At 46.2% G+C, this 22020-nt stretch overlaps 1 protein-coding gene across 2 annotated transcripts in view; it reads right to left on the reverse strand.

Annotated features, from left to right (window-relative positions):
* Nucleotides 1–22020, reverse strand: part of SREK1 (splicing regulatory glutamic acid and lysine rich protein 1) — a 153092-nt gene that overhangs the window by 104103 nt on the left and 26969 nt on the right. For both annotated transcript variants that reach the window (XM_075326036.1, XM_075326028.1), the window contains exon 3: nucleotides 6177–6304. In XM_075326036.1, coding sequence (XP_075182151.1) covers nucleotides 6177–6304 — 128 coding nt within the window. The remainder of the gene's footprint in view (nucleotides 1–6176; nucleotides 6305–22020) is intronic.

Consider the following 22020-nt stretch of genomic DNA (forward strand, 5'->3'; position numbering starts at 1 on the left):
ATTGATGCTAGGAAGTCTCCTTGGGACATCGAGGCGATGACGGAGCGGAGAGATTCCATCCGGAACCGCCTGGTTTTCACGTGTCTGTTGAGCAGTTTGAGGTCCAGAACGGGACGGAAAGATCCGTCCTTTTTTGGCACCACAAACAAGTTGGAGTAAAAACCGTGACCCCATTCCTGAAGGGGAACAGGGATCACCACTCCTTCTGCCTTCAGAGTGCTCACCGCCTGAAGCAGAGCTTCGGCTCGCTCGGGGGGCGGAGATGTTCTGAAGAAACGAGTCGGAGGACGAGAGCTGAACTCTATCCTGTAACCGTGAGACAGAATGTCTCTCACCCATCGGTCTTGGACATGTGGCAACCAGGCGTCGCAAAAGCGGGAGAGCCTGCCACCGACCGAGGATGCGGTTTGGGGAGGCCGAAAGTCATGAGGAGGCCGCTTTGGGAGCGGTTCCTCCGGCGGTCTTTTTAGGACGTGACTTAGACCGCCATGAATCAGAGTTCCTCTGGCCCTTCTGTGGCCTGTTGGACGAGGAGAATTGAGACCTGGCTGAGGGCCGAAAGGACCGAAACCTCGATTGTACCTTCCGTTGTTGAAGTCTGTTTGGTTTGGACTGGGGTAAGGACGAGTCCTTTCCCTTGGATTGTTTAATGATTTCATCCAATTGCTCGCCAAACAGGCGGTCGCCAGAAAATGGCAAACCGGTTAAGAACTTCTTGGAAGCAGAGTCTGCCTTCCATTCACGTAGCCACATGGCCCTGCGGACTGCCACTGAATTGGCGGATGCTACCGCCGTACGGCTCGCAGAGTCCAGGACAGCATTCATGGCGTAGGACGCAAAAGCCGACGCCTGAGAGGTTAAAGACACAACCTGCGGAGTAGAGGCACGTGTGACTGCATTAATCTCAGACTGACAAGCTGAGATAGCTTGGAGTGCCCATACGGCTGCGAATGCCGGAGCAAAAGACGCGCCTATAGCTTCATAGATGGATTTCATCAGGAGCTCTATCTGCCTGTCAGTGGCATCCTTGAGCGATGAACCATCTGCCACTGCAACTATGGATCTAGCCGCCAGTCTAGAGACTGGAGGATCCACCTTGGGACACTGAGCCCAACCCTTAACTACGTCAGGGGGGAAGGGGTAACGTGTGTCATTAAGGCGCTTAGTAAAGCGCTTATCCGGAAAAGCTCGGTGTTTCTGGACTGTATCTCTGAAGTTGGAGTGATCAAGAAACGCACTCCGTGTACGTTTGGGAAACCTAAATTGGAATTTCTCCTGCTGAGAAGCTGACTCCTCAATCTGAGGAGTTGGAGGAGAAAGTTCTAACACCTGATTGATGGACGCTATAAGGTCGTTTACTATGCCGTCCCCTTCAGGTGTATCAAGGTTGAGAGCGGCGTCAGGATCAGAGCCCTGATCTGCCACCTCCGCTTCATCCTCCAGAGAGTCCTCATGCTGAGACCCTGAGCAGTGTGATGAAGTCGATGGAAGCTCCCAGCGAGCCCGCTTAGCCGGTCTGGGACTGCGGTCCGTGTCGGAGTCCTCACCGTGGGACCTATGAGTCGCCCCAGGAGCACTTTGCTGCGCCGACCGCGGGGGGTCTGAGGGCAATGATTCAACAGTGCCCGGAGCCTGTGTTACCGGTCTGGACTGCAAAGCTTCTAGTATCTTAGCAGACCATCTATCCATAGACTGAGCCATGGATTGAGAAATAGACTCAGAAAGTTTGTCAGCCAACACTGCAAACTCTGTCCCTGTCACCTGGACAGTGGCAGCAGGTGGTTCCACCTGGGCCGAGGGTCCCACCAGTGGCTGAGGCTCTGGCTGAGTGAGTGTCACAGGGGCCGAGCATTGCACACAATGAGGGTAGGTGGAACCTGCCGGTAGCATAGCTGCACATGAGGTACAGGTTGCAAAATAAGCCTGTGCCTTGGCACCCTTGCTTTTTGCGGACGACATGCTGTTGTCTCCCCTTAGAGCAACCAGTGAGGGTATATAGCCAAAAGCAAATAGTGCGGCCGTACAGAGTAAATGTATACAATATAAGCATATAAATATACACTTCGGCACCCAGGGGGGCCAGCACCTAGTAACAGGTGCGGCTTACCGACCGCCCTCAGCGGTTGTGTGACCACCAGATTCCCTGCCTGGGCCTCCCAGAGCTGTGGAGCTCGGTGTTGTCTCCCCTCTGAAGTTCTCCAGCGTCAGAAGTGCTGATAGGAATGGCTGCCAGCGTTCTGAGAGGAGGAGGGAGCCGTGGGCGTGCCTCAGAAAGTGCGGGAATCTGGTGCCCCGCAGTGCTCAGTGAGGGGGGAGGAGGATACCTCAGTATGCTCCAGCCCTCACCGCTGACATGTAGTCTAGCGTCCCGCCCTCACCCCTGACTGGCAGGCCCGGGGGCGGGAGTTTGCAGTACTAGGCCGCAAAAGCCGGGGACTAAATTTATTAGCGCGGCCGGCAAACAAGCGCGGTCGGCGCGGTAGTCCCGGCGACGCAAAACACCCGGCAGGTGCTGCAGCGTCCGTTACACAGGCGCTCTATGCGCCGTCCCAAAGGGGACACAGAGTACCTCAGAGGAGCAGGGCCTGTCCCTGACGATACCCGGTCTCCTGTCCAGCAGATTCCCCCAGGGGCTGCGGAGGGAGCACGGTCCCAGTGTCTGGTGACCGGTTAGGATCCCACTTCACCCAGAGCCCCTAAGGGATGGGGAAGGAAAACGGCATGTGGCTCCAGCCTTTGTACCCGCAATGGGTACCTCAACCTTAACAGCACCGCCGACCAGAGTGGGGTGAGAAGGGAGCATGCCGGGGGCCCTGTTATGGGCCCTCTTTTCTTCCATCCGATATAGTCAGCAGCTGCTGCTGACTAAATTGTGGAGCTTGCGTGCATGTGTGCCTCCTTCAACACAAAGCATAAAAACTGAGGAGCCCGTGATGCACGGGGGGGTGTATAGGCAGAGGGGAGGGGTTTACACTTTTAAGTGTAATACTTTGTGTGGCCTCCGGAGGCAGAAGCTATACACCCAATTGTCTGGGTCTCCCAATGGAGCGACAAAGAAACGTTAATTTTCTCCCAGCAGCTCATGACAGGTTCCCTTTAAAATAAATACTGAATAACCAGATACAGGTGCATCTCAATAAATTAGAATATCCTAAAAAAAAGTGAATTTATTTCAGTAATTCAATACAAATAGTGAAATGCATATATATTAGAGTCATTACACACAGAGGGATCTATTTCAAGTGTTTATTTCTGCTAATGTTGATGATTATGGCTTTCAGCCAATAAAAACCCAAAAGTCATTATCTCAGAAAATCAGAATATATAAGAACAAATGAAAAAATGATTTTACACTGAGAAATGTTGGCGCCTACTGAAAAGTCTGTACAGTAAATGCCCTCAATACTTGGTCGGGGCTCCTTTTGCATAAAGTACTGCATCAATGCGGTGTGGTATGGAGGCGATCAGCCTGTGGCACTGCTGAGGTGTTATGGACGCCCAGGTTGATAGACAGCAGCCTTCAGCTCGTCTGCATTGTTGGGTCTGGTGTCTCTCATCTTCCTCTTGACAACCTGTGTCTGTCTCTTAACCTTGGTTTAGGTTAGGCGAGTTTGCTGGGCAATCAAGCACAATAATGTTGTGGTTATTTAACCAGGTATTGGTACTTTTGGCAGTGTGGACAGGTGCCATGTCCTGCTTGAAAATGACATTTCCATCTCCAAAAAGCTTGTCGGCAGAGGGAAGCAAGAAGTGCTCTAAAATTTCCTGGTAGACGGCTGCGCTGACTTTGGTCTTGATAAAACACAGTGGACCTACACCAGCAGATGACATGGCTCCCCAAACCATCACTGATTGTGGAAACTTCACATTAGATCTCAAGTAGCTTGGATTGTGGCCTCTCCACTCTTCCTCCAGACTCTGGGACCTTGATTTCCAAATTAAATGCAAAATGTACTTTTATCTGAAAACAACACTTTGGACCACGGAGCAACCGTCCAGTTCTTTTGGGTTTTCATTGCCTGTAAGCCATAATCATCCACAGTAACAGAAATAAACACTTGGAATAGATCCCTCTGTGTGTAATGACTATATAATATATATCTCTGTCACTTTCCCTGTCTGTCTCTTTCCCTCTATTTGTCTCTTTCCCTGTCTGTCTCTGACTGTCTGTCTCTTTCTCCGTCTGTCTCAATCTCTTTCCCTGTCTGTCTATCTATCTCTTTCCCTGTCTGTCTGTCACTTTCCGTCTGTCTCTTTCCCTCTCTTTCCCTGTCTGTCTCTTTCCCTCTCTTTCCATCTGTCTCTTTCCCTCTTTCTCTTTCCCTGTTTCTGTCTCTTTGTCTGTCTCTTTACCTGTCTTTGTCTGTCTCTTACCCTGTTTGTCTCTTTCCCTCTCTTTCCCTGTCTGTCTCTTTCCCTCTCTTTCCGTCTGTCTCTTTCCCTCTTTCTCTTTCCCTGTTTCTGTCTCTTTGTCTGTCTCTTTACCTGTCTTTGTCTGTCTCTTACCCTGTTTGTCTCTTTCCCTCTCTTTCCCTGTCTGTCTCTTTCCCTCTCTTTCCCTCTTTCTCTTTCCCTGTTTCTGTCTCTTTGTCTGTCTCTTTACCTGTCTTTGTCTGTCTCTTACCCTGTTTGTCTCTTTCCCTCTCTTTCCCTGTCTGTCTCTGTCTCTTTGTCTGTCTCTTTACCTGTCTGTGTCTGTCTCTTAACCTGTCTCTCTCTTTCCCTGTCAGTCTGTCTCTTTGTGTCTGTCTCTTACCTGGTCTATGTCTGTCTCTTTCCCTGGCTGCATTGTGACACGCCAACATTCCATATAAGGGCGTGGCTGCGCATTCTTCTGAAGCACTGGCTGCACTGTGGCTCCCAGCTCCATTCGCTTTAATGGAGGCAGGTTTTTTGGTGAATAACTGTAAAGCGCGGGGTTAAAATTTCCCCTCAAAAAATAGCCTATGACGCTCTCGGGGTCCAGAAGTGTGAGTGTGGAAATTTTTTTGGCTATAGCTGCGACGGTGCAGATGCCAATCCCGGACATACATACATACGCACACACATACACACATTCAGCTTTATATATTAGATAGGAATAGATCCCTCTGTGTGTAATGACTATATAATATATAGGAATAGATAACTTTGTGTGTAATGACTCTATATAATATACAGGAATAGATCACTCTGTGTAATTACTCTATATAATATATAGGAATAGATCTCTGTGTGTGTAATGACTCTATATAATATATAGGAATAGATCCCTCTGTGTGTAATGACTCTACATAATATATAGGAATAGATCCCTCTGTGTGTAATGACTCTACATAATATATAGGAATAGATCCCTCTGTGTGTAATGACTATATAATATATAGGAATAGATCCCTGTGTGTAATGACTCTATATAATATATAGGAATAGATCCCTCTGTGTGTAATGACTATATAATATCTACGAATAGATCCCTCTGTGTGTAATGACTGTATATAATATATAGGAATAGATCCCTCTGTGTGGAATGACTATATAATATATAGGAATAGATCCCTCTGTGTGGAATGACTATATATATAGGAATAGATCCCTCTGTGTGGAATGACTATATATATATAGGAATAGATCCCTCTGTGTGGAATGACTATATATATATAGGAATAGATCCCTCTGTGTGGAATGACTATATATATAGGAATAGATCCCTCTGTGTGGAATTACTATATAATATCTAGGAATGGATCCCTCTGTGTGTAATGACTCTATATAATATATAGGAAGAGATCCCTCTGTGTGTAATGACTATATAATATATAGGAATAGATACCTTTGTGTGTAATGACTGTATATAATATATAGGAATAGATCCCTCTGTCTGGAATGACTATATAATATATAGCAATAGATCCCTCTGTGTGGAATGACTATATATATAGGAATAGATCCCTCTGTGTGGAATGACTCTATATAATATATAGGAATAGATCCCTCTGTGTGGAATGACTCTATATAATACATGCGTTTCCCTGTTTGTATAGAATTACTGAAATAAATTAACTGTTTGATGATTTTCTAATTTATTAAGATGCACTTGTATCTCTAAATTTACAAGTGTCAACAAACTGAGAAAACTTTGCATATATAACAATTCTGCACATTCACACCTTCTCAGAGTATCCCATAATACTCACAGATGCCAGCGAAGACGGACTAGGTGTAGGAGTAGGTATCGGCAGCAGACCAGCACCAGGCAGCAGACTAGATAATGTTGGAGCTGGGGCCAAGAGAGAAAGGGCCTTGGCTTCTTCAGGTATTTTACCTGTAGAGGCAACAATCTTAATGTTATTACATGGAATTCTGTGGCTCTGTTAAATTTTCTGATTTTAAACCACTACATAAACCAAACAAAAGAAAAGGACTAGTATATCCTTATCAAGAAAGAATAAAAACTCAAGGTATTTTCACCTCTTCTGTAATTACCCTGATCTACAAGGAAATAAAATAAAAGTGAGGGAAAACTTCAAACACTAAATCTCATCAACTGGAATTTTTACTTACAAAACTGAATAGACAAGTATTTAACACTTTGAGCTATGGGTCACCTGTACTGGAAACTTAAGGTTCATGAACCAAACGATATCAAGCATGGAGCCATTTTCCTGGGCGCTGTTTTCACGCTGATCGAAAGTTGTGTTACACATGACAACCGTTCGTGTTGGCTGCATCACTAATAGCACACAGAACATCAGATACAGAAAAGAAGAACATTTTTTAAAGTTTAATCCCCAAAAAAATGCAAGTTACCAAAACGTAATAAATAAAAGTGAAGCAAAAGAAATAAAATAATAAAAAAAAAAAGGAAAAAAAAACAGGGAGAATAATATACAACTTCTCATCAATGGTCTCTCCTCAGTAAGATTATTATTGGGGTTACTGGATTGCGAGCTAGCGTGGGAATTAAACTTCTATACAAATTAAGATAAATTTAGTGCTTATCGGTGTGATTATGGTCAATTAAGAAACACCATGCAAGCCAGCTAAAAACGGGCACAGTCCTACCACAAAGGAAAGTCTTGCCATGAAGAGCAGATATCAGCAGGGTTGGATTTTAGCTAATTTGCACAAGTAGTAGTGATCACTGTATTCGCAATATCCCGGGACGTGCAGATTGCTTTAGAAGTCTATAACTGAAGAATTATATCAAAGGGGTCTAACCAGAAAAAGCATGGGAGATGCAACATTAGGCACAGGCACGACATGGAAAATACACATTAGTAAGGAGCCTAACCTCTGCAATAACTGGCCAATAGAATACTTGGTAACTGTAGTGGCTTACATTACAGGGGTATGCCCATCTTATAAAGCGACAGCGCTGGACCTCCAAGATCCACTGATCCTAAAGAGGACAGTTTTCCCAGCACCAATCTACATGCTGCGCAGGGAACCGCAGCCGGCCCCACTCACTGCAATGTGGCTGCAGCGCAATTCCCTGCACAGCAGAGCACGAGCCAGCGAGGCTACCATTCATTCTCACGGTCAATAGGCCCTCTCCCCGATCCTAAAGAATGGTACATCCTAACAATATGCCATCATTTTATAACATGGGAATACCATAATGCCCCATTTATTATTTGCTATGGAATATGTACAAGTTATTGGGGTTTTACAAGTGAAGAGTGGGTTTCATTGAGATTATTTTCATGAGGGGGATGTCCTTGTATACCACCTTTAAAAGGGTATTGATATTGTTATGATACACCTCGTAGTGATAAGTGAACACTACCATGCTGGGGTGCTCGGTACTCTTAACAAGCAGTTGGACGCTTGGATGGGCGCGACTCGTGTACATTATATTGGGACTTGAGCATTTTTCCAAAAGATTTATAGTAAAAATGCTTGAGTTCCCCATTGAGTTCCATTATTAGTTGGGTGCTCTAGTCGCGCCTATCCGAACATCCAACTTCTCATTAGAAGTACCGAGCTCCTGAGCATGGTAGTGCTCACTCATCACTAACACCTTCACAAAATGATTGTGGCTTTCAGAACCCTGATCCCTTTTAGCCCTCCTTCACACTTAAGTGATTTTGGTACGTATGTTGTTTCCAGGCAGCACACACGCGTTTTTATGTGTCCCACATGGAGACAAGTCCGTTTTTCTCTGGATGTCACACATACCACAACAGAGAAAACACGTATCTTTGAAATAAAATTATTGCTATAGTCACCTGTCTCCAGCGATGCTGTCTCTGGCCGCTGCTGTCTCCTGCTTCCAGGCCTCTAATTATGCTTGTGAATAGTCACTGCATCGCAACCTGGAAGTAACAGCAAAGGGGAGACAGCAGCACCACAGAGAGCAGTGGCGGGGAGAGGTGAGTATAAGAGTGCTTTAATTCCGTGCGCTATCACGGATAGCACACAGAGAACACACGTGTACCAAAATCACGGCACAAGGAGGGAAAAGAAGGGAATTTTGTTTACTTACCGTAAATTCCTTTTCTTCTAGCTCCAATTGGGAGACCCAGACAGTGGGTGTATAGCTACTGCCTCTGGAGGCCGCACAAAGAACTACACTTAAAAGTGTAAGGCCCCTCCCCTTCTGGCTATACACCCTCCCGTAGGAGTACGGATTCCTCAGTTTTAGTACCAAAGCAAGAAGGAGGAAAGCCAATAACAGTTTCAAAAACAAATTCAATCCGATAACAAGATCGGAGAACTTAAGAAACAACATGAACAACATGTGCACCCGAAAAACGAAACCCTAAGAACAAATAGGGCGGGTGCTGGGTCTCCCAATTGGAGCTAGAAGAAAAGGAATTTACGGTAAGTAAACAAAATTCCCTTCTTCTTTTTCGCTCCTAATTGGGAGACCCAGACAGTGGGACGTCCAAAAGCAGTCCCTGGGTGGGTAAAAAGATACCACATGAACGGGCTGTCAGACAGCCCTTTCCTACAGGTGGGCCACCGCCGCCTGAAGGACCTGTCTACCTAGGCTGGCATCTGCCGAAGCGTAGGTATGCACTTGATAGTGTTTGGTAAACGTGTGCAGACTCGACCAGGTAGCCGCCTTGCACACCTGCTGAGCCGTAGCCTGATGCCGCAATGCCCAGGACGCACCCACGGCTCTGGTAGAATGGGCCTTCAGTCCAGATGGAATCGGAAGCCCAGCAGAACGGTATGTGTGAAGAATTGGTTCCTTGATCCACCGCGCCAGGGTGGATTTGGAAGCTTGCGATCCCTTATGCTGACCAGCGACTAGGACAAAGAGCGCATCAGAACGGCGTAGAGACGCCGTGCGAGAAATGTAAATCCTGAGTGCTCTCACCAGGTCCAACAGATGTAAACCTTTTTCAAATTGGTGAACTGGATGCGGACACAAAGATGGCAAAGTGATATCCTGATTGAGATGAAAGGAAGAAACCACCTTGGGAGAAAACTCTGGAATTGGACGCAGTACTACCTTGTCTTGGTGAAACACCAGGAAGGGAGATTTGCAAGATAACGCCGCTAGCTCGGACACTCTTCGAAGAGACGTGACCGCCACAAGAAAAACTACTTTTTGTGAAAGCCGAGAAAGGGAAACCTCTTTCAAAGGCTCGAAAGGCGGCTTCTGGAGAGCAATGAGAACCTTGTTTAGATCCCAGGGTTCCAATGGCCGTCTGTAAGGAGGAACGATATGACAAACTCCTTGGAGAAACGTGCGTACTTTAGAAAGCCGTGCCAAGCGCTTCTGAAAGAATACGGATAGCGCGGAGACTTGACCCTTAAGAGAGCTAAGCGACAAACCTTTTTCCAACCCAGACTGCAGGAAGGAAAGAAAAATTGGCAATGCAAATGGCCAGGGAGAAAACCCTTGAGCCAAGCACCAAGCTAAGAATATCTTCCACGTCCTGTGATAGATCTTAGCTGAGGATGGTTTTCTAGCCTGTCTCATTGTGGCAACAACTTCATGAGATAAACCTGAGGCCGCTAGGATCCAGGACTCAATGGCCACACAGTCAGGTTCAGGGCCGCAGAATTCAGATGGAAAAACGGCCCTTGAGACAGCAAATCTGGACGGTCTGGTAGTGCCCACGGTTGGCCTACCGTGAGATGCCACAGATCCGGGTACCACGACCTTCTTGGCCAGTCTGGAGCGACGAGAATGGCTCGATGGCAGTCGGACCTGATTTTCCGGAGAACTCTGGGTAACAATGCTAGAGGTGGGAACACATAGGGGAGTCGGAATTGCGACCAATCCTGAACCAAGGCGTCTGCCGCCAGCGCTCGGTGATCGTGAGACCGTGCCATGAAAACTGGGACCTTGTTGTTGTGCCGTGACGCCATCAGATCGACGTCCGGCGTCCCCCAGCGGCAACAGATCTGCTGAAACACGTCCGGGTGAAGGGACCATTCTCCTGCGTCCATGCCCTGGCGACTGAGAAAGTCTGCTTCCCAGTTTTCCACGCCTGGGATGTGAACTGCGGATATGGTGGACGCTTTGCTTTCCACCCACGTCAAAATCCGCCGGACTTCCTGAAAGGCTTGGCGACTGCGTGTTCCCCCTTGGTGGTTGATGTACGCCACCGCCGTGGAATTGTCCGACTGAATCCGAATCTGCTTGCCTTCCAGCCATTGTTGGAAGGCTCGCAGAGCAAGATAGATTGCTCTGATTTCCAGAACATTGATCTGCAGGGTGGACTCTTCCTGAGTCCACGTCCCCTGAGCCCTGTGGTGGAGAAACACCGCTCCCCACCCTGATAGGCTCGCATCCGTCGTGACCACTGCCCAGGACGGGGGAAGGAACGACTTTCCCTGTGACAATGAGGTGGGGAGAAGCCACCAACGCAGAGAGTCCTTGGCAGTCTGAGAGAGGGAGACAGTCCTGTCGAGGGACGTCGATTTCCCATCCCATTGGCGTAGAATGTCCCATTGTAGAGGGCGCAGATGAAACTGCGCGAACGGGACCGCCTCCATTGCTGCTACCATCTTTCCTAGGAAATGCATGAGGCGCCTCAGTGAGTGCGACTGGCTCTGAAGGAGAGATTGCACTCCTGTCCGTAGCGAACACTGCTTGTCCAGTGGAAGCTTCACTATCGCTGAGAGAGTATGAAACTCCATGCCAAGATAAGTCAGAGATTGGGTCGGGGTTAGATGAGACTTTGGAAAGTTGATAATCCACCCGAAACTCTGGAGAGTGTCTAGTGCCACCTTCAGACTGTGTTGGCATGCCTCTTGAGAGGGTGCCTTTATAAGCAGGTCGTCTAGATACGGGATGACCGAGTGACCTTGCGAGTGCAGAACAGCTACTACTGCTGCCATGACCTTGGTGAAGACCCGGGGGGCTGTTGCCAGACCGAAAGGTAACGCTACGAACTGCAGGTGTTCGTCGTGTATGACGAAGCGTAGGAAACGCTGATGCTCTGGCGCAATCGGCACGTGGAGATACGCATCTTTGATATCTATTGATGCTAGAAAATCTCCTTGAGACATTGAGGCTATGACGGAGCGTAGGGATTCCATCCGGAACCTCCTGACTTTTACGTGTCTGTTGAGCAACTTTAGATCCAGGACGGGTCGATACGATCCGTCCTTTTTTGGGACCACAAACAGATTGGAGTAAAAACCGTGACTTTGTTCCTGAAGAGGGACGGAGGTCACCACTCCTTCCGCCTTTAGAGCGGCCACCGCCTGCAACAGAGCATCGGCTCGGTCTGGTGGTGGAGAAGTTCTGAAGAAACGAGTTGGCGGACGAGAACTGAACTCTATCCTGTACCCGTGAGACAGAATATCCCTCACCCAACGGTCTTTGACGCGTGACAGCCAAATGTCGCCAAAGTGGGAAAGCCTCCCACCGACCGAGGGTGTGGGAATCGGAGACTGCAAGTCAGGAGGACGCCGTCTTGGCAACGGTTCCTCCGGCTGTCCTTTTTGGGCGTGACTGAGACCTCCAAGAATCTGAGCGTCTCTGGTCTTTTTGAGTCTTTTTTGACGAGGCGAATTGGGACCTGCCCGGTCCTCGAAAGGACCGATAACCAGACTGACCCTTCCTCTGTTGGGGTTTGTTTTGTCTGTGTTGCGGTAAGGATGAGTCCTTACCCTTGGAGTGTTTGATGATTTCATCCAAACGCTCTCCAAACAATCGGTCACGAGAAAAAGGCAAATTGGTTAAGCACTTCTTGGAATGAGAATCTGCCTTCCAATGTCTCAACCACAGGGCCCTACGCAAAACAACGGAGTTGGCTGACGCCACTGCCGTGCGGCTTGTAGCGTCAAGAACAGCATTAATTGCGTACGACGCGAATGCCGCCATTTGCGAGGTCAATGGTGCTACCTGCGGGGCAAATGCACGTGTGACTGAGTCGACTTGCACAAGCCCGGCTGAGATAGCTTGGAGTGCCCATACGGCAGCAAAAGATGGCGCTAACGACGCTCCAATCGCTTCATAGATGGATTTCAGCCAGAGCTCCATCTGCCTGTCAGTGGCATCTTTAAGTGCCGCTCCATCTTCAACTGCAACCAAGGATCTAGCTGCAAGCCTGGAAATTGGAGGATCCACTTTTGGACACTGGGTCCAACCCTTGACCACCTCAGGGGGAAAAGGATAGCGTGTATCTTTAAGCCGTTTAGAAAAACGCCTTTCCGGATAAGCGTGGGGTTTCTGGATTGCGTCTCTAAGTCAGCGTGGTCCAGAAAAGTGCTTAATGTACGCTTAGGATATCTGAAATGGATTCTCTCGTGCTGCGAAGCTGACTCCTCTACAAGAGGAGCTGGTGGGGAAATATTTAACATCTTATTGATGGACGCTATAAGATCATTAACTATGGCGTCACCATCTGGTGTATCTAGATTGAGAGCGGTCCCAGGATCAGAATCCTGATCAGTTACGTCCGCCTCATCACCCATAGATTCATCTCGCTGGGATCCTGACCATTGAGATGAATGTGAAGGCCCCTCATAGCGAGCCCGCTTAGGTTGCCTGGGGCCATCGTCCGAGTCAGAGTCTTCACCCTGAGGTGTATGTGCCCGTCCCGGAGCTTGGAGGTAATTCAGCTGAGGGGGACCAGGGGGCAATGATTGCACAGTGTCCGTGGCCTGAAGTACAGGCCTAGCTCGCAATGTGTCAAGAATTTGTGACATAGTGAGAGACATTCTGTCAGCAAAAGCTGTAAACTCAGTTCCTGTCACCTGGACAGCATTCACAGGTGGTACACCCTGGGTCACGTCCAGCAGAGGTCCCGACTGTGCAAGTGCCGCAGGGGCCGAGCACTGCACACAATGGGGGTCAGTGGAGCCTGCCGGTAGAAAAGTCCCACATGCGGTACAGGAAGCATATAATGTCTGTGCCTTGGCACCCTTGCGTTTTGTGGACGACATGCTGTTGGCTCTCTGCAATGTGAGAGAGTCTATAGCCAAAGGGCGACCAGCGCTATGCAGTACAAAGTATTTGCAGGAACAAAATACTAAGATTACTACTGGCACAAGAGGGGGTGAGCCCTGAGGGCTGCTTACCGCCCGCTGAATAGCGGGTAAGAGGCGCAGAATTCCTTGTCTGGGTCTCCCCGGCTCCCCTCTGCAGCTCAGCGTGTCAGCAGGAATGGCTGCCGGCGTCTGTGGAGAGGGGCGGTCCGTGGGAGTTCCCAAACAAAAGTGCGGGAAACAGTGTCCCCTCTGTGCCTATTGTGAGGGCTGGAGTATGTAAAAACGACTCCAGCCCTCAGCGCTGATGCACTGACCAGCGTCCCGCCCCTCTCCTGACTGGCAGGTCTGGGGGCGGGAACGAACGGAACTAGGCCGCAAAAGCCGGGGACTCGAGTTATCAGCGCGGCCGCCGTAAAAGCGCGGCCCGCGCTGAAGTCCCCGGCGCACCACAAGTGCCAGCCGCGCCGCAGTCCCAGCGGCCGGCGCGACCGTTTCCCAAAAGTGTGCCTGCTTCAGCGAAGCTGAATGAGGCCATGGCACAAGCGCCGCAGCGCTGATGTCCCCGGCGCACTACAACACCCAGCATGCTGCGGTGTGAGCGCCAAATGCACGGGGACACAGAGTACCTTGAGGAAGCAGGGCCATGTCCCTGATGTACTCCGCTCCATCCAGCATCTTCTCCAGGGGCTGTAGATGGAGCACGGTCTCAGTGCCTGGAGACCAGTAAATCCCACTTCACCCAGAGCCCTGTAAAAAGGGATGGGGAAGGAATCAGCATGTGGGCTCCAGCCGCCGTACCCGCAATGGGTACCTCAACCTTACAAACACCTCCGACATACAGTGGGGTGAGAAGGGAGCATGCTGGGAGCCCTGTATGGGCCCTCTTTTCTTCCATCCGACATAGTCAGCAGCTGCTGCTGACTAAAAACAATGGAGCTATGCGTGCGTGTCTGACCTCCTTCGCACAAAGCTAAAACTGAGGAATCCGTACTCCTACGGGAGGGTGTATAGCCAGAAGGGGAGGGGCCTTACACTTTTAAGTGTAGTTCTTTGTGCGGCCTCCAGAGGCAGTAGCTATACACCCACTGTCTGGGTCTCCCAATTAGGAGCGAAAAAGAAATGAATCTTTAACACGTCAGTGAAAAACGTGTGTTTTTGACTGACATGTGAAAGAGGCCTTACTAACAGCATTCTGGTGAGTGTGATGTGCAGCAACATTTGCAGAAGACTCCTTGGCAAAAGAAAGAGTTGTTTTTGTGATTATGGTGTTGGTGCGACATCATTCTGACGATTTCCCATAGCGTCATATTGACCTGTGAACGATCACAATTGCAATTCAGAGCTCTAAATGTTTTAGCATTTTTGCACCTAACTCCTCAGTTGCCAAAGATTTTAATGCAAGTCGCATGTTCTGCAACTTGCCAGTGAGTTGACTTTTTTTTTTACAGCAAAATTGCAGCTCTAAAATTTGTTGCACAAGTGGCAGAAATGTTTGTAGTCACGCCACAAATTGCAATGTAGCCACAGCTCTAAGGCGGTGTTCACATAAAGAAGCCTTATGATGACAAAAACCACAGTGGCTCTTTGACACTTGGTATGCAGTTAATGCGTGTACGCCCAGCCACAATAAGGACCCAACTGCACGTGCCCTACTACAGCATAACAGCATCATAAAGCTAGGTGACTCACTTGAGATCCCCAACATGGTAAGCTGCTAAATAGTGGCTGCCGCTCTGATAGGCCTGTCTATGCATTTTAGGGGGAAAAAAATTATTGGCTGGAATGTAATGCTACATTTCCAACATCTCTTGACACTATACAAGGATCTGCATTTTCAGATGCGTTTTCCTCTTTCTGTATCTGGGTATGGCCCCTTTAAAGGGAATTTGTCAGCAGGTTTATGCTACCTTATTGGAGAGCAGCATGATGTAGGTAAAGAGACTCTGAATCTAATGATGTATCATTTACATTACTGGCTGCAGCCCTTCTGATGTAATCTGAGGTTTTAGATTTAGGAAAGCAGTAGAGCTGAGAGATGTCCCTGCTCACTCCCGACTCTCTATAAAGATTGTACATTGAGGTGTCAATACAGGATAGGGCATGCTGGACAACATGGCAGGAGCCACCTAGCCACAGCAATGATAATCACCAAGTGATTAGGCCTTTAAGTAAACAACAGCAGAAGCACAGATGACTCTTGTTTAACCCCTATTACATGCTGGCTACAACTTACATAGTAAAAACTTGCTGACAGATTCCCTTAAATTAGCGCACCGGCACCAATTTTGTGAAACTGGAAAAAGAGTGTTCTGTCCAAAACAAAAATGGCGCAGCCAAATCAAATTATTATGTACACTAAACGTAAAAGATAAAGTGGGGTAAACTCCATTCAAAACTAATGGGGGATTTTCAATAAGAAATTCAATATTTTTTCTTGGGGGAAAAAAAAAATCTGTATGAGACAATAGTAAAATCTAACATCCATCCCACTAGTCGTTTCCATTATTACGTTAAAATGCTCAAACACTTTTAGTTTAGAAACTTACCATAGAGGAAATGTGATTACATCAAATAACAGGCCCATAATAAATAAGGGAATATAGTCTTAAAGGACTTGTATACTTTTCACTACTCTTCTATATGTTTGAAGAGTTTCTGGAAAATATGTTTATTAGAAGGCATAATGCTGCTGGGATCAAGTGATCGGCTGTAATCTGATCAGCAAGTGTCCCAATCCTCTGCAGCGCCACCACAGGCGAAAGGAAGCATTGCAGCCAAAGCATGTCCACTTGGCAAGTGCAGTGTAAAAGGGGTCAATCATTGAGTTGCTATTAATTGGTGATCACACAGAGCAGCTCTAAGGAGGGTAATGAATTGAAGAGCGCAGCGCGGAGCAGTCACATTGGTGTACGATGTGACCGCTCCATGTTGCTCTAGAAATCATTACCCTCCTCAGAGCTGCTCTGTGTGATCACCAATTAATAGCAACTCAATGAATGACCCCTTTCCATGAACATCGGACTTGCCAAGAAGGGTGTTTTCTAAACCTGGGGACAGTTTTCTAGTCAGATTGACAGTTACTCAGCGCCCCCCTCTTTGCTGAGCTCTCACACTGCTCAGTCCAAGCTGCAGCGGTCATTCAGCCATAATGGGTGGAGGCTGAATACACTTGGACTCCTGATCAACAGACACGTGTAGCTAACAGGCGAGGGTGGATCGGAGATCCACCCGCACATGCTAACTAGTTAGATGGCGCTGTCAAACTCTGACAGTATGATCTATCATGCTCCAGCGGGGACTGCACCATTTCCTGCCACCATCGGCTCTCCCGTGCATGCCAATGGCTTGCCATGCCAGCATGGTGTCAGCTGACGACCGCTGACGCTTTCATGACTCACTTCCTGTGAGTGCCGGCAGAGCGCTGGCATTCACAGGAGAACCATATTTCTGCTGATCAGAGTGATGCTTAAGCCCCTCTGTGATCATCAGAAGCAATCAAATAGTACCAGTATAAAAAGTCCCCTAAGTGGACTAATACCCGATCTATCAAAATATAAAAGCAATTAATTTGATCCATAAAGGACATAGCAAGAAAAAAAATAAAAATGTCAGAATTGTTTTTTTTGTTTGAATTAAAATGCAATAACAGGCGATCAAAACAACACATCTATTCAAGAATTGTATAATTAAAAATGTCAGCTCAAGACACAAAAAATAAGCCATTACTGAGCCCCAGATCCCCAAAAATGAGATGCTACGGGTCTCGGAAAATGGTAACAAAAGTACAATTCTGTTTCTGTTTTCTACAAACTTATACAAAAAATTGGTATCTACAAATTTGCACTGACCTGGAGAATTATATTCCAGGTCAGTTTTACCATATAGTGAAGTAAATAAAAAAAAAAAACAAAAAAAAAAAACAATCTGTGCAATTGCATATTTTTTGCAATTTCACAGCACTTGGAATTTTGTTTTCTAGGGCAATATGGGGCAGACCGATTGGTGTCATTCAAAAGGAAAACTCGTCCCGCAAAAAATACAAGAAAAATAAAAAAAAAAATTACAATTGCTAAAAAGAGCCACAAAAAGTCTCTCAAAACAAAACAAAAAAATCCAGCAGACACAATATACAGTACACCTGGTGTAAACGCACCAAAAACAACCCACTGAAACCCGTCAAAAACATGTGTTCTTTGGACGCGTTTTTTCGGGCACAAGGTGCAGTTTTGAAGTGTAGCAATTTTCTGCAGCGTGCGCACACAGCCTGTCTCAATCATAATAGGTATATAATTACAGTAGAACCTTGGATTAAGAGTAACTTGGTTTGAGAGCGTTTTGAAAGACAAGCAAAGCTTTTTAAAAATGTGTAACTTGGTTTAAGAGCAATGTTTTGCAATAAGAGCAAATACTCATCGTTCACACTTCCGGTTTTGTCCTTTCACCGCGCTCTGACCTGCTCTGGAGGTAACTTTCTATACATATGTACTGTATACCATTGTACAGTACAGTATATACCAGTGATGGCGAACCTGTGGCACTCCAGCTGTTGCAAAACTACAATTCCCATCATGCCTGGCCATTCAAAGCAAAAGCTTTGGCTGTGAAGACATGATGGGAATTGTAGTTTTGCAACAGCTGGAGTGCCACAGGTTCGCCATCACTGGTATATACTATGTAGCATGTCTTTCAATTTGAATTTGTGGATACAGAATTGTTCTTTCTTATTGATAACCAGAACAGCACATTGCTTATATTGTACCTCCCGCACACCAACAATTCTATTATAAGCTAATGTGCAGTTTAATTTGTTTTTGTTTTTACTGTACTGTAAAGTACTTTGTATAAGTGTACTGTAATAATTTATATGAATACAGTACATTATTTGGTATTACTGTAATAAGTTTGTATAAATACAGTAAATATTTTTGGTTATGGAACGAATTTTCTGCATTTCAATTATTTCCTATGGGAAAATTCGCTTTGATATGAGAGTAACTTGGATTAAGAGCTCACTCCCGGAACCAATTATGCTAATAATCCAAGGTTCCACTGTGTGTTGAAAGATACAATGTACAACATTTGTGTACTCCTAGTTATAGCAGAGACTGGAAAAGTGACTAGTCTAGCTCCCTCCTTCACAAACCATGAAGCTGTTCTAATCATACTAACCTGAGTATATGAAATAAACAATAAAAATTATAACGACTAATACAAAAACAATAGACAAAAAAAATACCATCTATAGTAAATAACCACGTGCATCAAAACAAATATGATAGCTGCCTTTAAGAGTATCCGTAAAAAATAAAATAAAAAAATAAAAAGTAGAACTATATGAACCATTTTTACTCTAAGGCTATGTGCGCACGTGTGCGCTCTGCACCGCACCTAAAAGGTGCGCTTCAGAGCGCAGCTGAAAAGCTCCGTTCTAAAGCGCATGGTGCCGGCAGAGAACGTGCGCTCTGCATGCAGCTCCTGCCATAGACAGAGCAGGGGCTGCCGGCAAAGCGCACGGAAGAAGTGACATGTCACTTCTTAGAACACGCGCTTCGGGCAGCAGCCGAAGCGCTGCGCTCTAAGACGCCACGTGCGCACGGCCCCTGCACAATCTCCATAGATTATGCAGGGGACGCAGGACGCATGCAGTTACGCTGCACTATAAAGCGCAGCGTAACTGCATGTAATTACGCAACGTGCGCACATAGCCTAAATCTAAAAGCGATCCTGTGAATAAAGTAGAATCAGTCACTGCTGTCAGGTAGAAGCAGCATTTCATAACAGCAACCCAGGTAATACTCGGATTGTATGATTTATGGCAACAAAGAAATTAATCACACAAGACATTGGCTAGTTTACATAAAGAAAACACCTAATATGTTTAGGAAGAGGGGTAAAAATAGCAAATAAAATAAAAGGGGATGGAAGGGATAAAAAGAAAAAAAGAAAAAGAAAGAACAAAAAAAAACAAAAAAAAACAACACAGAGACAGGGCGTCCATCTTCGGTAGTCAGACTCGGAGAGCTCATCCTCACATGTAGGTTTTCCCTTGACGTCTGGCTTAGTGGCACGGCAAACAGTGCCTTACTCAGGCATGTGTAACAGATCTGCCTTTTCCAGGCTAGTCATCTAATAATGCACATATAATCACACAAAAGAGAAAAGAACAAAAAAAAAAAAAAAGAAAAAAACATACAAAACCAAAGTGTTAAAATCCGTCTGCTTTGAAACATGGACATAAAAGAAAATGAATGTTCTGATTGTAGGTCAGGTTATTTAGATCCTATATAATAGGGCATAATAGATGGCTATTCACACTGGTGAAATACGGACACATTGAAGCATTGTTTTACTTACACAATAGGTTATTACCACTGATAAGAAGAAACAGGTAAATGCTGCACAGTGTGATAACGAGTCATTCATTGTGAGGAATACGTCATATCTGACAGCTCATATACTTATATAAGGCACACACGGAATATTGTGTCGATATCCTGCAGAACGGCCCTCTGCATTGTGCTCCAGTCATCGGATTTGTGGAGCCATCCTTGTTCTTGTGGTCTTCTCGGGTATTAACTTCTCCTGTACATGTGTAGTAAAAATGCTAACCGTCCCTTCTCCATTACCCACAGAAGATACATGCAGCCTGCTGCTTTACAGGGATAGGCCACAGTCACACCTTGATTTGGTGGGTTTTTTACATCAGTAATTGTAAACCAAAACCAGGAGCTAAGACTCCGTTCACACTACTATTGGGTTGTGTCCAGACAGACGTCTACACAGTGGGGAAAATAAGTATTTGATACACTGACGATTTTGCAAGTTTTCCCACCTACAAAGAATGGAGAGGTGTGGAATTTTTTTCTTAGGTACACTCCAACTGTGACAGACAGAACCCCCCAACCCCCACCCCAACAAAATACAACAGAAATGTGATTTTTAAAGAAAATTTAATTTTATTGCATAAAAATAAATATTTGATCACCTACCAACCAACAAGAATTCTGCCTCTCCTGTTATCTTTTCTTTAAGAATCCCCCTACTCTGCACTCACTACCTGTATTTATTGCACTTGTTTGAACTCATTACCTATATAAAAGACACCTATCCACAGAATCACTCTCCAACCTCGCCACCATGGCCAAGACCAAAGAGCTGTCTAAGGACACCAGGGACAAAACTGTAGACCTGCACAAGGTCAAGGTCTGCACAAGGCTGGGATGGGCTAAAGGACAATAGGCAAGCAGCTTGGTGAGAAGACAACAACTGTTGGAGCAAATATTAGAAAATGAAAGATACACAAGATGACTGTCAATCTTACTTGGTCAGGGGCTCAACAGAAGAGCTCACCTCATGGGGTAAGGATGATTTTGAGAAAAGTCAGGAATCAGCCCAGAACTACACCTGGTCTAACCCGAAGAGAGCTGGGACCACATCCATACTACGTCGTCATGGATTAAAATCCTGCAGGGCACGCAAGGTCCACCTGCTCAAACCAGCACATGTACAGTACAGGCCCATTTGAAGTTCACAAATGACCATCTGGATGAACCAGAGGAGGCATAGTAGGTCATGTGGTACGATGAGATCAAAACAGAACTCTTTAGTATCAACTTTACTCACCATGTTTCTAGGAAGAATAAGTATGAGTACAACCCCAAGAACACCATTCCAACCGTGAAGCATGGGAGTGTAAATATCATACTGTGGGGGTGCTTTTCTGCAAAGGGGACAGGACGACTGCACCGTATTGAAGGGAGAATGGATGGGGTCATGTATCGCAAAATATTGGTCAACAACCTCCATCCCTCAGGTAAGATAGGACGTGGCTGGGTCTTCCAGCATGACAATGACCCGAAACACACAGCCAAGGAAACAAAGGAGTGGCTCCATAAGAAGCATTTCAAGGTTCCTGGAGTGGCCTAGCCAGTCTCCAGACCTGAGCTCAATTGAAAATCTTTGGAGGAGCTGAAACTCAATGTTACCCAGCGACAGCCTGAAAGATCTGGAGACGATCTGTATGGAGAAGTGGGCCAAAACCCCTGCCACAGTGTGTGCAAATCTGGTCAAGAACTACAGGAAACATGTGACCTCTGTAAATGCAAACAAAGGTTTCTGTACTAAATATTAAGTTCTGTTTTTCTATTGTATCAAATACTTATTTTATGCAATAAAATGCAAAATCATACAATGGGATTTTCAGGATTTTTTGTTTATTCTGTCTGTCACAGTTGATCTGTACCTACAATAATAATTACAGACCTCTCCATTCTTTTTAGGTGGGAAAATTAGCAAAATCGTCAGTGTATCAAATACGGTACTTATTTCCCCACTTTATATGTTCGACTTCATGATTGCAATGGTCTCCTGACCAGAGCTGGCAGCCTTGTAGTGATATGTGGCTGTTACTTCAGGTCAGGAGACTGTAGGGCAGTAACTCACAGGGACCATGCAATACGTTGATGTGGCCGCAGCCTTACGTTTCATTCTAAGAGATTTCAATTATTTATTGACAAACCAATTAGAGGTCAATACCATCCGTCATGATCGTCATGCCTCAGATTAGGCCCTACTTACATCACGTTCACAGCCTACATTGGTAGCACTGGTGTGAATAATGTCCTGATGTACAATTTC

The sequence above is a fragment of the Anomaloglossus baeobatrachus genome, chromosome 1 (genome assembly GCF_048569485.1).
Source record: "Anomaloglossus baeobatrachus isolate aAnoBae1 chromosome 1, aAnoBae1.hap1, whole genome shotgun sequence".
NCBI classification, from domain to species: Eukaryota; Metazoa; Chordata; class Amphibia; order Anura; family Aromobatidae; genus Anomaloglossus; species Anomaloglossus baeobatrachus.